Source organism: Pestalotiopsis fici, assembly GCF_000516985.1.
Source record: "Pestalotiopsis fici W106-1 unplaced genomic scaffold PFICI_Scf_3, whole genome shotgun sequence".
Classification (NCBI taxonomy): Eukaryota; Fungi; Ascomycota; class Sordariomycetes; order Amphisphaeriales; family Sporocadaceae; genus Pestalotiopsis; species Pestalotiopsis fici.
Genome location: NW_006917093.1, coordinates 509,838 through 522,556, shown reverse-complemented (window position 1 = coordinate 522,556; position 12,719 = coordinate 509,838). Strand labels below are relative to the sequence as shown.

At 54.1% G+C, this 12,719-nt stretch overlaps 2 protein-coding genes across 2 annotated transcripts; both read right to left on the bottom strand.

The window, feature by feature from the left end:
* Positions 1-165: 165 nt before the first annotated feature.
* On the bottom strand, positions 166-1,893 carry PFICI_04361 (uncharacterized protein; the record flags this gene model as incomplete). Its single annotated transcript, XM_007832942.1, has 1 exon — positions 166-1,893. The coding sequence occupies one exon, from the start codon at positions 1,891-1,893 to the stop codon at positions 166-168; it is 1,728 nt and encodes a 575-aa protein (XP_007831133.1).
* Positions 1,894-2,609: 716 nt separating this feature from the next.
* Positions 2,610-11,213, bottom strand: PFICI_04360 (uncharacterized protein; the record flags this gene model as incomplete). Its single annotated transcript, XM_007832941.1, has 7 exons — positions 2,610-7,583; positions 7,660-7,681; positions 7,742-8,508; positions 8,606-8,673; positions 8,746-9,591; positions 9,654-11,037; positions 11,121-11,213. 7 exons carry the CDS (start codon positions 11,211-11,213, stop codon positions 2,610-2,612), a joined length of 8,154 nt encoding a protein of 2,717 aa, XP_007831132.1.
* Between the last annotated feature and the right edge of the window lie 1,506 nt (positions 11,214-12,719).

Here is a 12,719-nt window from a genome sequence, read left to right as displayed (position 1 = left end):
CATGGAGTATGATATTTTGCGTCTATGGACTCTAGATACAAGCGCGATTACATTTTGGATATCAGGGAGTTCTATTCACTTTTGTGGGACATATCTGGGCAGTATATAATTGATTGTTTACATTGTTCATCACGACCAGATCACCATTGCTATATCTGCCTTGCCCTAGAGGTCCGCCTCGTCCTCGCACAACCAGTAAGCTTCTACCTCTGCAATACACGTCCGAGCTGGAATAGTCACTGCGATTGGGAACCCACCATAATCGGGGTCATCGTTGGGCATGATGAGAAACTCACCGCTCCTTGTCTCATCACCATTAAAGACACGCAGGGTATTGAAAGAATTTGTCTCGGCATCGTACTCTTTCTCGCGTGCGTCTAGTATACCCGTAAAAGTTGCGCCCTTGACCCGACTCTTGAAATGAATATTGAAGCCTCGACCAACGACTAGAAAGCGTGCAGACTTGGCATCTCCGAGCTGAATCACCATGCCGGCACCGGGGCCCGCCTTGCCAAATACAAAGGCCCTCTCAATAATGACCTCGACATCGCCAAAGACTTTGGTCCATTTCTCTTGGCCCTTGGGTGGGCCCGAAGCCGGGAGCTCGTCAAAGAAGAAACCCATGCGCTGCTCGGGGCGGCTGTTGAGTAGGTAATCCTTGGTCTGGTCTAGCAGCTTGTACTCGCGGCCCACGATCTCGGCGCCCGTATCGATGCCAAAGGGACAGGTGCCCAAGGCGCCATACGTGGCGTAGGCGAGCCAGACCCGACGGGCACCGCTCTCGTCACGGCGCTGCTCGGGAATGAAGAGCGGGTTATCGTCGTGGGCCGTGTAGTCCCGGCACACGCCCTCGTAGCCGTGAAAATACAAGTCGGGGGCCAGGAAATCGAGCGCGGGCGCGTTGTGGCGCCAAATGTCCTGCACGTGCGGACAAGGGCCGCCCGACGGGTAGATGCCGGCCTCGGCGCCGCCGCCCACGACGACGGGGACGTCCGTCAGGTCGAGGGCCGAGGGGTCGTCAAAGTTGAGCCACGTGTTGGCGTACAGGGGGATGTCGTAGACGGCCTTGGCGGCGGCCGCGACCTTGCCGACGTATGTCGAAATGTGGTGGGCCATGAAGGCTTCATTGGCTGGGATGCCGGCACCGAAAATGTCTTGCCATGAGTAGGATCCGTTTTCAATGTCCTTGACTGCGGCGAGCTTGTCTGCAAATCGCTCCTTGAATCGAGGATGTAATTCCGTCGTGGTCAAGTATTTCAAGAGGTCTTTCGGGACTGGCTGCTTGAACGCTTCTTCAGCCATTCGAGAGCGATCCCTCGAGTCGCCCAGGAGGCCAGTCTCGTTTTCGACTTGCACCATGAGCACCGTGTTGTCCTCTGAATCAACTTTCTTGAGGTGGCCCATGAGCGCGGCCAGGGCTTTCGAGTCTGCCGTGCAGCCTTCCTCGGACAATGGGGATACCATCTCCACCGTACGCTTGACGCCGCCCGCTTCCAAGACGTGCACTCTGGGGAAGCGCTTCGCATCTTTCTTTACCCAGCCGGGCACGTAGGTGGAGATGCCATTCTTGTAGGTACCAAACCACAGGAGCACCAGATGCATGGAATGCTGGCGGGCGCCCTCGAGGACCTTGTCCAGTTCCGAAAAGTCGAATTTGCCCTCCTCTGGCTCGATCATTTCCCACGAGACGGAGCCCACGAGCGTATTGATGGATTGCGCCTTCATGGCCGGCCACACCTCGGACATGAACTTGGCCGAGCTCAGGGAGGAGTTGTGAAGCTCTCCCGAGAGCATGAGAAAGGGCTTGCCCTTGACAATGAGCTGGATGCCATTTTCGCTCTTTTTCAGGTGTGGAAGGGATGGATTGGCTGCGGCAAGCTTTTGGTACACCATTTTGCTATTTCGCCGGCTGTTGCACTCTTTTGTTGAGAGAATCTGCAAATTCGTGCTAATTCCGACAAGCCTGGGAATCGATCAATATGGAAGAAAAGAAATGCATGCTAACAAATCAAAAGAAGGGAGGGCAAGACATATAAAAGACAAAGACTTATGATGTCCTCGTGAGGTATCCGCCGGTTCCATCTCGGCATACTACAGGCTGAACTCCGGGTCGGCTTGACTATAGTCGGAAGAGCCGGCGGGCATTCGGTGGCTTGTGTGGAGACTTCGGGAGACTTCCTAATGGCGCGCATCAACTGAATGCTTAGCGTTGGCGAGTAAGAGCCGTGGATCACCCGCAATTGTTGTTAGACTCAATGGACATGAGGACAGGTGACTACTGCAAGTCGCATCCCCATCTCTTCCTTTTTCTTTCTACGGTCTCCCATGCTGAGTTGTGAATGCCGCACATGTCCTGTATATCGGTAGACGTAGGCTGTGCCTCATACCAAATCATAGTATATCCCTCATCCTTTATAGGGCACAGTGCCTGGATGTTTGCATGATACAGCTCGCTAGACTATCGACGATCATGATGTTGGATATAGACATGTATCGGTTCCTATTGTGCGATCAAAGCTATTCTAATCATAAAGAAATTGAAGAAAAAGAAAAGAAGAACGATTCTAATCCCACTCCATCTACGTCTATCATCATCTATGAAGAGGCCTTCAAACCCCCAACTGCTCCTTTGCCCAATGTTCAATTTCAACAGCAATTGCCGGAGCATAGCGCTTGTCAAGAAGGGCCAAATGACTTCCAGGCACCTCAACCGTGTGATTCGCCCGTTGCCATCTTGGACGCCATATATCCGCGTTCTTGGGCATCTTCTCCGACGGATCTAGAGCTCGCACAAAGAGAGTCGACAGTGCATCGGGTAGGGGATAAAGCTCTTGGTCCCAGTCTCGCAGAGTTCTAAAGTACCCGCCCACCTTGGCCAATGCCAGATCCAAATCTCCCACCAGACTCTCCCCTGTGCTGTCCGGTCCTCCGAGACGCGACACGAGCGCCTCGGCCGGCAAGGCGTTGAGCCAGTCTGGATCGCCCCGTCCCGTCATGGTCAGGTATGTGTCTACCAAGACAAAGCCCGCCAGACGGGGGTGTTTGCCGGCCTGGGCCAGCTTGGAGGCCACGGCGTACGCGACCGTGCCGCCGGCAGAGTAACCTGCCAAAATGATGCCTGGCCTATCGCCAAACTGTTGCTCGATGGTACTGACATGTAGCTCGGCCAGTGTGTCAAGGTCCTCGGGAACATATTGTCCCTCGGGGTGTGGGAGCTCAAACACGTCCCTCTTTCCATTCAGAGAAGCTGCTACAGCACTGTACACACTGAGCGAGATTCCTCCAATCTTGATGCGTGGGAAGAAGGGGGCAATAAAGACTACGGGCAGGGGCGCGTCGTTGCCAGGCGAGACTTCGGGACCAGTCGCCAGGCGATGAGGATCCGCCACATAATCCAACAGTTTGCGGCCATTGCTGGGGAATGTTGGCATTGCCAGTGCGGCAGAGGCCAGCAGGTCTGCCGCGGCAGTGTACTGCTCGAGTCGGCAGAGGCGCCGGTGAAGTGTGGAAAGCCCTCGGAACTCTTCGGGGTCAATGCCATCAGTAGCATCGCCATTGGTGGACGCGCCGTTGGCATGTCCGTTGGAATGGCCATTCTGGGTGCCATTTTGATGGCCATTCTGGTGACCGTTTGTTCCAGAAACTGTCTCTTCCTCGGCAACGTCTTGGTCCAACTCGATTTCGGTTTCTGGTTCAGCATTGATTCGATCCAGCAGGTACTGCACCAGTGCCTGAGGTGTATCGTAGTCGAGTGCCAGGGTCACTGGAAGGTCACGGAAACCCGTCAGCACTCTCATCCTGTTGCTGACCGTGACCGAGGTAAACGAGTCGAAACCAAGGTCGGACAGTGGCCCGTCTGGCAGCTCCTGGCCCTGATATCCAAGCACCGCGGCAATTTCGTCTCGCACCAGACCCAGAAGAGTATCGGAGCGACTCTCTGGAGAGACTGCTGCAAGCTTCTTGCGCCATGCAGCGCCCGTCTTTGCCTTGCCCTTGGCGGTAGCCTTCTTGGACTTGGTCACCGCAGCGGCGGATGGCACCATGGGGAAGGGTCCGCGTAGCAATAGTGGCACAAGAACAGGCTCTGAAGTCTGTAGTGCGCGGTCAAACAGATGCAGTCCTTGCTGATCCACGACCGGTTGAGCGCTGGCGATGCGAAGATTGGGAATCACCAATTTATCCCCGGCAGCCATGCCGACATCATTGGCCCAAGGGCCCCAAGCCAGCGACACTGCGGGGAGTCCCTGAGCAACGCGCATGCGGGCCAAAGCATTGAGGAAGGCATTGCCCGCCGTGTATGCGGCTTGGCCTTCGTTTCCAACAATGCCGACAAAGGATGAGTAGAGGACAAAAGTACGTGTTGTCTCTGGCGCCAGCTGGTGCAGATTCCAAGCAGCATCAACCTTTGCTTGCAAGACACGGGAAATCCGTTCTGGAGTTAGCGAGGTCAAGACTCCATCATCCACCACGCCGGCGCAGTGGATGATGGCAGTTATGGGTGGATGTCCGTGATTGCCTTCAAGTAGCGTGGCCAACTGAGCGCGATCACTAATATCGCACGACTCGATACGCACAACCGTTGCGTCTTGAGCGCTTAGCTCGTCAAGCAACTCAGTCGCTCCGGCAGCCTTGATGCCCGACCTACTTGTCAAAAGCAGATTTCTTGCCCCGCAGGTTTGCACAAGGTGTCTACTGAGTATGGCACCCAGACCTCCTGTACCTCCGGTGATTAGAACTGTACCACTGACATCGAGAGTTGTCGAGGTGCTTGGAACCGGGGGTTCTTTGCTGAGCGTGGGAACCATGATCTTGCCATCTTGCAGAGCAACAACTTCTTGTCCACAATCAAAGGCGGATGGAAGAGCCTCCTGTGACTCTGCCGACCCGTCGAGATCTATCAGAATGATATTCTCCCCACCAAACTCTGTCTGCGCAGACCGCACAAAGCCCCAGACGGCGGCATCGATAACATTGACGTCAGGGTGCAGCGACGCCTGTTCAGTGACAAAGATGAGACGAATTTTGTCGGAAGAATTCGCCTTTTTGGTCCTCCACTGTTGTATAGCACGGAGTGCTTCCGAGACGGCATTATGAACAGCCTTGGGAATATCGGCGGCATCTACGTTGCGGGGAGCTTGAACGGTGAAGATGTCATCGACAAGGTTTGGCTTTGTTGTCTGAGCTGCCTTCAACTCGGTCCACTTGAGTCGGTATAAATCTCCTTCGACAACGGGAGGCTGGACTGCGCGCAGCATGACTTCAGAAATCTCTGCCACTGCTGCGCCTGTTGCCTTGTTCGTGATGGTCACGGAAAAGCGCTCATCATCCAAATCGCGAATGCGGGCCAAAACTGGCCCAGAGGTGCTGGTGGCAGCCTCAAAGACTTGTATGCCCTTGAAGGAGAATGGCAGTCGAATCTGGCCACTAGAAACCTTTTCAGGTGCTGCGAGGATGGGAGCGTGCAAAGCAGCATCGAGAAGGGCTGGGTGGAGGACGAAGCCCGCCTTGGAGTCCTGGTCCTGAGGCGGGTTGATCTGTACCAAGAGCTCGTTGTCGTGCTGACGCCAACCACCGCGGACGCCTTGGAAGGCTGGTCCATAGCTGATGCCAAAGTCTTCTAGCATGGCATATGCTTTGGAAACATCCACCTCGGAGTTCTCTACGTCGTGTGTGCCATTGGTAAATACATCCTTTTCGGGTGGTGGCAACGAAATCAACTTCAGGGTACCCGTGGCATGCTGTACCCAGTCGGGTTGGGTTGAGACAGCATGAAGACGTGAATAAACGTCAATGCTTCGTCGGATAGTGCTCTCTTCGTCTTCCAACTCCTTGATCACGACTTGTACCTCAAATTCTTGTTCCTCGTCATCTTCCTCTAGAGACAAGGCTAGGGGTGCGAGAATGATGAGCTCATCGAGAATCACCTGCTCAGATCCAGAGGGATCGGCACATTCGCGACCAGCCCGCAAAGCCAGCTCGGCAAAGGCTGTGGCAGGAACAAGGCTCTGACCACTAATAATATGGTCGCGCAGCCAGGGCTGCTTGCTTGCGGAGACGAAACCGGCACAGATGATGTCGTTTGTCCCCGCAATGGATGTAGTCCGGTAGAGCACTCCATGGTTCAATGTAGAAGTACCAATGTCTGAAGTGCGACCCGGTGAGGAGGCGCCAGACGCCCCCACAGATTCTGCTGGCAACAGGGTTCTATATGGTAGCCAATACTTGCGCCTCTGGAAGGCATAGACGGGCAAGTCGACGAGATGCGCACCTACGCCACCGAATACGGCCTGCCAGTTGACGGGCACGCCGCGCGCCCAGATTTGACCCAGCGTGTTCAGTAGCTTGCCGACTGTGCCATATGTGGCGACAGTACCCGGGACATGGGGAGAGAGGACTGCAGAGGGACCGACTTCAATAAACACCGAGACACGTTCGTTTGAGCGAAGCTCGTTGACGGAGTCTGCGAAGCGAACTGGCTCGCTGACGTGGCGTGTCCAGTATTGGGGAGAGGTCAGCTGGGCCGCTTCGGCGAGCTTGCCCGTGACGGTGGACACGAGCGGAATCTTGGAGGATGTTCCACTTCCAATGGACGACGCCAGAGCTTCTTCAAGGTCTCCCAGAATACCGTTCATCATTGGCGAGTGGAAGCCGTGGTTGACATTGCGCAGAATAGTCGTTCTTCGTCCTAGCTCTGTAAATCTGTCTGCAACAGCGGTTATGGCCTCTCGAGTACCGGATACCACAACCGATTTTTCAGAGTTGACAACTGCAATGATTGCCGTGCTGCCCAGGCGTGACAGCTCTTCGGCGACTTCTTGCTCAGGAGCCGCAATGCTCACCATGCCGCCATTGGCATCTAGAGCAGCCATTAATCTGGAACGGGTGGTAACGATGATGGCAGCGTCGCGGAGAGTCAGAGCTCCAGAAATGTGAGCTGCTGCGATTTCTCCTAGAGAATGTCCAGACACCACGTCGGGAATCACATCGAAGGACTCGAGCAGGCGGTACATTGCCACCTCAAAGACAAACAAGGCGGGCTGCGCAAAGTCAGTTCGGTCCAGGAGGCTACTGTCACTCAAAGCACGTTCAAGCGGACATTCGAGGTACTGATTGACTTCCTCGCAGGCCTCCTTGAATGCGCGGGAGAAGATGGGGAAAACGGTAGAAAGCTCCTCGATGGCGCTGGGATCGGGCATCCGACTACCCTGTCCCGAGAATAGACAAGCCAGACGCGGCTTGTTGCCAGTGGTGTTGGTGTGTCCTGTCACGACGTCGGGATGGGATTCATCTTCAGCGAGAGCCGTAAGTGCCGTTTCAATCTGATCGTTCAAGTCGCCTCCGGCGGTGTACGTCACCACGGCCCTATATTTGAGAGAAGATCTCGCGGTTGCAAGGGAGAATGCAATGTCGGACGGGCTCTCATGACTGAGGGACTTGCGCCAGGCCGCCAGAAGTGACTGGGCTTGCGCGCGCAGAGCATTTTCGTCGGCGCCAGAAATGATCCATGGAAAAGCAATTGTGTGATTCTTTGGCGTCGAGACGCCATTCTGTTCAATAGAATCAGGCTGTTCCAAAATGATGTGCTGTTATTCCCACGAGTCAGTAACTTTTTCAATCTTTAAAGGTTTGAATTAAGGGAGGTTGTGAGAAGGCACATACTGCGTTTGTGCCTCCAATACCACTAATTCAAAACCGTCAGCTCTATTTCACCAGTAATCGAATCATTATCTTGAGAACTTACAATGATGACACGGCTGCACGTCTCGCCCTGTCCACAGATGGCCACTGCTTGGCCTTGCTAAGTGGCTCAACACCACACCCATCCCAATCAATGTGTCGTGAAGGTTCGCGGATGTGCAAGGATGCTGGGGCAACACCATGATGAATGGACTTGACCATCTTGATGATTCCAGCCACGGCGGCTGCGGCCTGGGTGTGGCCAATATTGGACTTGATTGAACCAATCAGCAATGGATTCGCGCGGGGATCATTGCCAGACCCATTGCCGTAGGTGTTGATCACGGCCTGTACCTCGATGGGATCACCCAAGGGCGTGGCAGTCCCGTGACCTTCGAGAACATCAATGTCGGTAGGCGACAGCGCCGCTTGGGACAGCGCGCTCTGGATACACATTTGCTGCGCAGGTCCGCTCGGGGCCGTCAGACCGTTGGACGTGCCGTCCGAGTTGACGGCGGAGCCCCGAATCACGCCCAGTACGCGATGTCCGTTGCGCTGGGCGTCTGAGAGCTTTTCGAGCATGATGAGACCTACGCCCTCGGACCAACCGGTGCCGGCGGCGTCGCTCGAGTACGTTCGGCATCGCCCATCGGCCGAGAGACCTCGTCGCTTGCTAAACATGGTGAATGGCCTGGGCGAAGCCATGCACGTGATTCCACCTGCAATGGCGAGTGTGCACTCTTCGTTCCTGAGAGCTTGGGCTGCTGAATGGACGGCGCAGAGCGAGGACGAACAACCGGTTGATATGACTATTGACGGACCGTGGAGACCCTGCCAAAAGGGATTAATCAGTCTATTGAATTCAATCGTGCCGCAAAGCGTCTAGGAGATTTTCCTGCAATGAAATATGCGATTGGAAAGCACTCACAAAGTAGTAGGAAATGCGACCGGACATGACACTGCCGGAGGATCCAAGACCAAGATGAGCTTCCAATTCTGTCAAAAGGAGAAGTTTTTCGTCAGTAGATATTCATTCTTCATACCTTTGTACGAAGGAGGGTACGTTACCAGCGTTGCCAAAGCCGTTTGCTTCGTAATCATCATACAGCGTGCCAATGAAGCAACCAGTCTGGGTGCCTTTGAGCGACAACGGGGCAATGCCTCCTCGTTCGGCTAGTTCCCACGTCGTTTCCAGTAGTAAACGTTGCTGGGGATCCGTAGCCAGGGCTTCTCGAGGTGCCATGCCAAATAGACCGGCATCAAAGTCGGCAAAGTCGGGCAGGAAACCGCCGCGCTTCGTGGTCGAGGTGAAAGGTTCCGTCGGGTCGGTACTATACAGACTATCGATATCCCAGCCACGATCACTCGGAAAGTCAGTAGTTGCGTCTATCTCGTCGGAAACGAGTTGCCACAAGTCCTCTGGCGAAGAGATTCCTCCAGGATATCTACAGGCCATTGAGATAATGGCAATGGGCTCAGCCTTGCTGGGCAAGCTCAGTGCAGGTGCTGACTTGGATGGGAGCGGCGATTCCTGCTCCCTGAGCCTGTTGAATAGGTAGTCGCGCACAGCCGCTGGAGTAGAGTAGTCAAAGACGAGGGTGTTGGGCAGATCAACCAAGCCGGTGAGGTTGGCCAGTCGGTCTCGCAGGACGACACCGGCCATGGAGGTCAGGCCGAGATGGGAAAAGGACTCGTCGGCGTATTTGCGAAGCCAATCCGGGTCCGATTCCTTCTCCCCGGGCTCGGCTTGCACACCGCAGGCCCCGGCCGTTTCTGCAAGAACCAATGCCTCGACGGCGGCTCTTGTTTGTAACCTGGAGCGAACCGTGAGTGGTTTGCTCGTGTAAGACGCTACGGCCAACCGCTTGGGCTTGCCTAAAAGGGTCCGAGGCACAGCGTCGATTTCGTAAAATGCTGTCGAGGATTGAGTCAGCAATAAATCTAGATCAGTGAAAGAAACGGCGCCCGTCACTTACCTGTAGGCACCTTGTAGTCTGGCAAAGCTTCTCTGCACGTGGCGATCAGGGAGGAAAGGTCAAGGTCAAGGTCTGGAGTCTCCTTGACAATGAACGCGGCAGGCGTCTCGCCAAGCAATCCGTGTAGAATGCCAGAAACAGCAACGTCTGCCACGCCAGGGTGCTGGAGCAAGACTTGTTCCAACTCAGCTGGCTGTATGTTTTCTCCTCCCCGGATGATCAACTCCTTTTTCCGACCCACGAGGCTGAGCTCTTTTCCGACATCCGAAGTGGTGAGAATTCCTGTATCACCAGTGGGAAACCAAGCATCTTCAGTGAATGGCGACTGAGTTTCTTTGTAGTAACCCAGCATCAGGCCGGGACCGCGCACCCAGAGCTCGCCTTGCTCGCCTTCGCGGACTTGCTTCCCATCTTGATCCATCAGCTGAATCTCCCAGTCGGGGAGTGGGGTAACACTCCCATGTTGCCGATAGACATGGCCAGGCCGGCTAATGGCAATGGCGCCGCAAGTCTCTGTGCATCCGTAGTTGTTGAGAAGCGACACTCCGAACAGCTCATGGACCTGATCACACAGAGAAACAGATGCCGCAGCACCTGCGCTCATACATGCCCTCAATTTGGGCAAACTCAGAGTCGACGACGATGCCGCCTTGGCTTCGACAAGCTCGTGAAACGTGGCCGGGGCACCTGCAATGAAGGTCGTGTCTTCAACATCCTTGACCAAGAGGTTATCCAACAGCAACTGGTCAGGGTCCGAAAGATAGGCGCTGGCACCCTTGGCCACGGTGGCCAGTATACATAAGGAGTGGCCGAGAATGTGAAACAAGGGGAGTGGCCAGAAGAAGCGGTCCTCAGAGGAAAACTCAAACACTGAAGTGACCTTTTCAACGTTCCACAGTGCGCTCTTTTGACTCGACAAGACTCCCTTGGGTAGGCTGGTTGTTCCAGAAGTGTAGTGCAGAAAGGCCTCCTCCTCATCGCCTAGGCTGTCCAGGTGGACATCCGACGTCGAGTATCCATCATCTTCAACCCAGTCTTGGTACCGCTCCGTCTTGAGGCTTTCTATGACATCCACCTGAGCATTCGTAGTGCTTATGATAATCAAGGATCCTTTGACGGCTGCGGCGGACACCGTAGCCAAGTGCCGATCATCAGTTATGATTGCGCGGGCTCCGCTGTGCTCCAAAACCCTGGCCAGGTCTGCTGGTGGTGAACGCGGATCTAGGGGAACGCTCACGGCGCCGGCTCTCATGATTGCCAACACAGACTCCACCGCCTCCAAGCATCTCCCTAGCACAATGGCTACGAAATCTCCTCGTCCTATACCGGCCCGCGCCAGATGAGCTGCCACAAGCCGCGTTCGCTTTTCAAGGTCACTGTAGGTCTACAAGGAGAATATGGAGTCAGTCATGTCAAACGACTACGAGAAACATCTCAGCAAAAGGGACACGCTTCGGAAAGACATACAATGGACCAGCCTGGGCCCAAGAAGGCCACCTTGTCCCGGCTTTCCACCGCATGGTGGAGGAGCAGCTTGGGAACCGAAGTTGGTTGAGACATGTCGCTCTCAACACTACGGATCTGGTCAAGGAGGTGAACTGCCCTTGGTTCGTGCAGCAAGGTTCGAGAGAGTGCCTCTGGGAAAACAAGCTAAAGTTGTACTTATGTGGACGGCTCTCCAGACTGCAAGCCGTTTTTGATAGGCGGCCGCGTCAATGCTGACGCAATGGAGAGTGGGAAGGTGATTGTAGCTACAGTCTCATGGAGCTCACACCTGTCAATTTTCCTGTGATGAAACGATTTGATGATCAGATTGCCAATCGCATCAGGTACCTTATCAGTAAGTTGCATGAGCAACACGGTATAAGTGAGGGCATATAGGCCGTGGCAATCAGTGACAGCTAGATCTATTGTCACCTTGTGTCAAATTGTCGGCTCATCAAAGCACATCTAATCTATTGACGCGCAGCTATCAAACTAAAAGGGGCATATGGGATGCAAGGGGGTTCAGTTGTACGGTATTTGACTTGCCTGTTCCGGCGCGCTTCGTAATGTATACCTTAGTCATGAAAAAACGGCCGTGCGAAAAGGACTCTGATTTTCGTTCTCGTCAAAATTTCCGCAATGAAGAGGGATTCATGTGTCTAGCAAAGCTTAAAGTGGCTGCAGTCAATAGTGAGTATTGTCATACCCAAAAGCATAGTGACAGAGTGATGATGCAGACGCATGCAGGACAAGGCATGCAGGATGCAGGGAATGCATCCGAGTCCCCGAATATATGATTTTGGCTTCCATATTCTCTTCCGACATGGCCAAGCTGGGACATGGACTTCACGGGACTTGACAAGTGGTTTCAATCGTAGCCAGCTTGGTCAACTTAATCCTGCATCCTCGGCATCAAGTAGTGCATGTGTGCGCGAAAGTGATACTGGTCGGCGAGTTCGACACGAAGGATGCTACTATACTGCCAGGCGCGTCAATCATGCATTGCAAAGGGCTCATCTTGTATTTGGCGGATAAATATTTAAGGCGTATCGACGACTTATCGCAATGCGCATTATTAATCCTCTCCTTGTTGAGCAGTGCTCTGCATCGGCCGAAGCCGGCCTCGATCAGAATATTTCGCAAAAGTTCCTGCCAAATCTTCCCATCAAGGTGAATCACGGTATCGCTCACCGAGGAAACGTCGTAATAATCTTATCTTGATCTGGCAGATGGTGCCTCGTGTGCGTACGCGGCCAGGTGACATTTAATAGTAGTGTAAAAGGGACGTATAAATGGATGTAGCATTGTATACATTCACGAGAGCTACCTTCCCTTCCTCGTGAATGGCTGGAAAATGCCAAGGTACCGAGAATATTTGCTGCACGCGTGGGGGGAATACCGCGCGCGTATGCGGGGACATTTTGATCACAGCTACCGAGCTCTGGGTCCCAGTCGGCCGTGATAAGTTGAGCTTGTACAAAGTATGTATACAGTGATGAGATATGATGATGGTGCATGATCCTTCCTAAAGGAATAGTCCTTATCAGGACGATCGGTCTTTTGTACTGCAGCTTGGGGCAA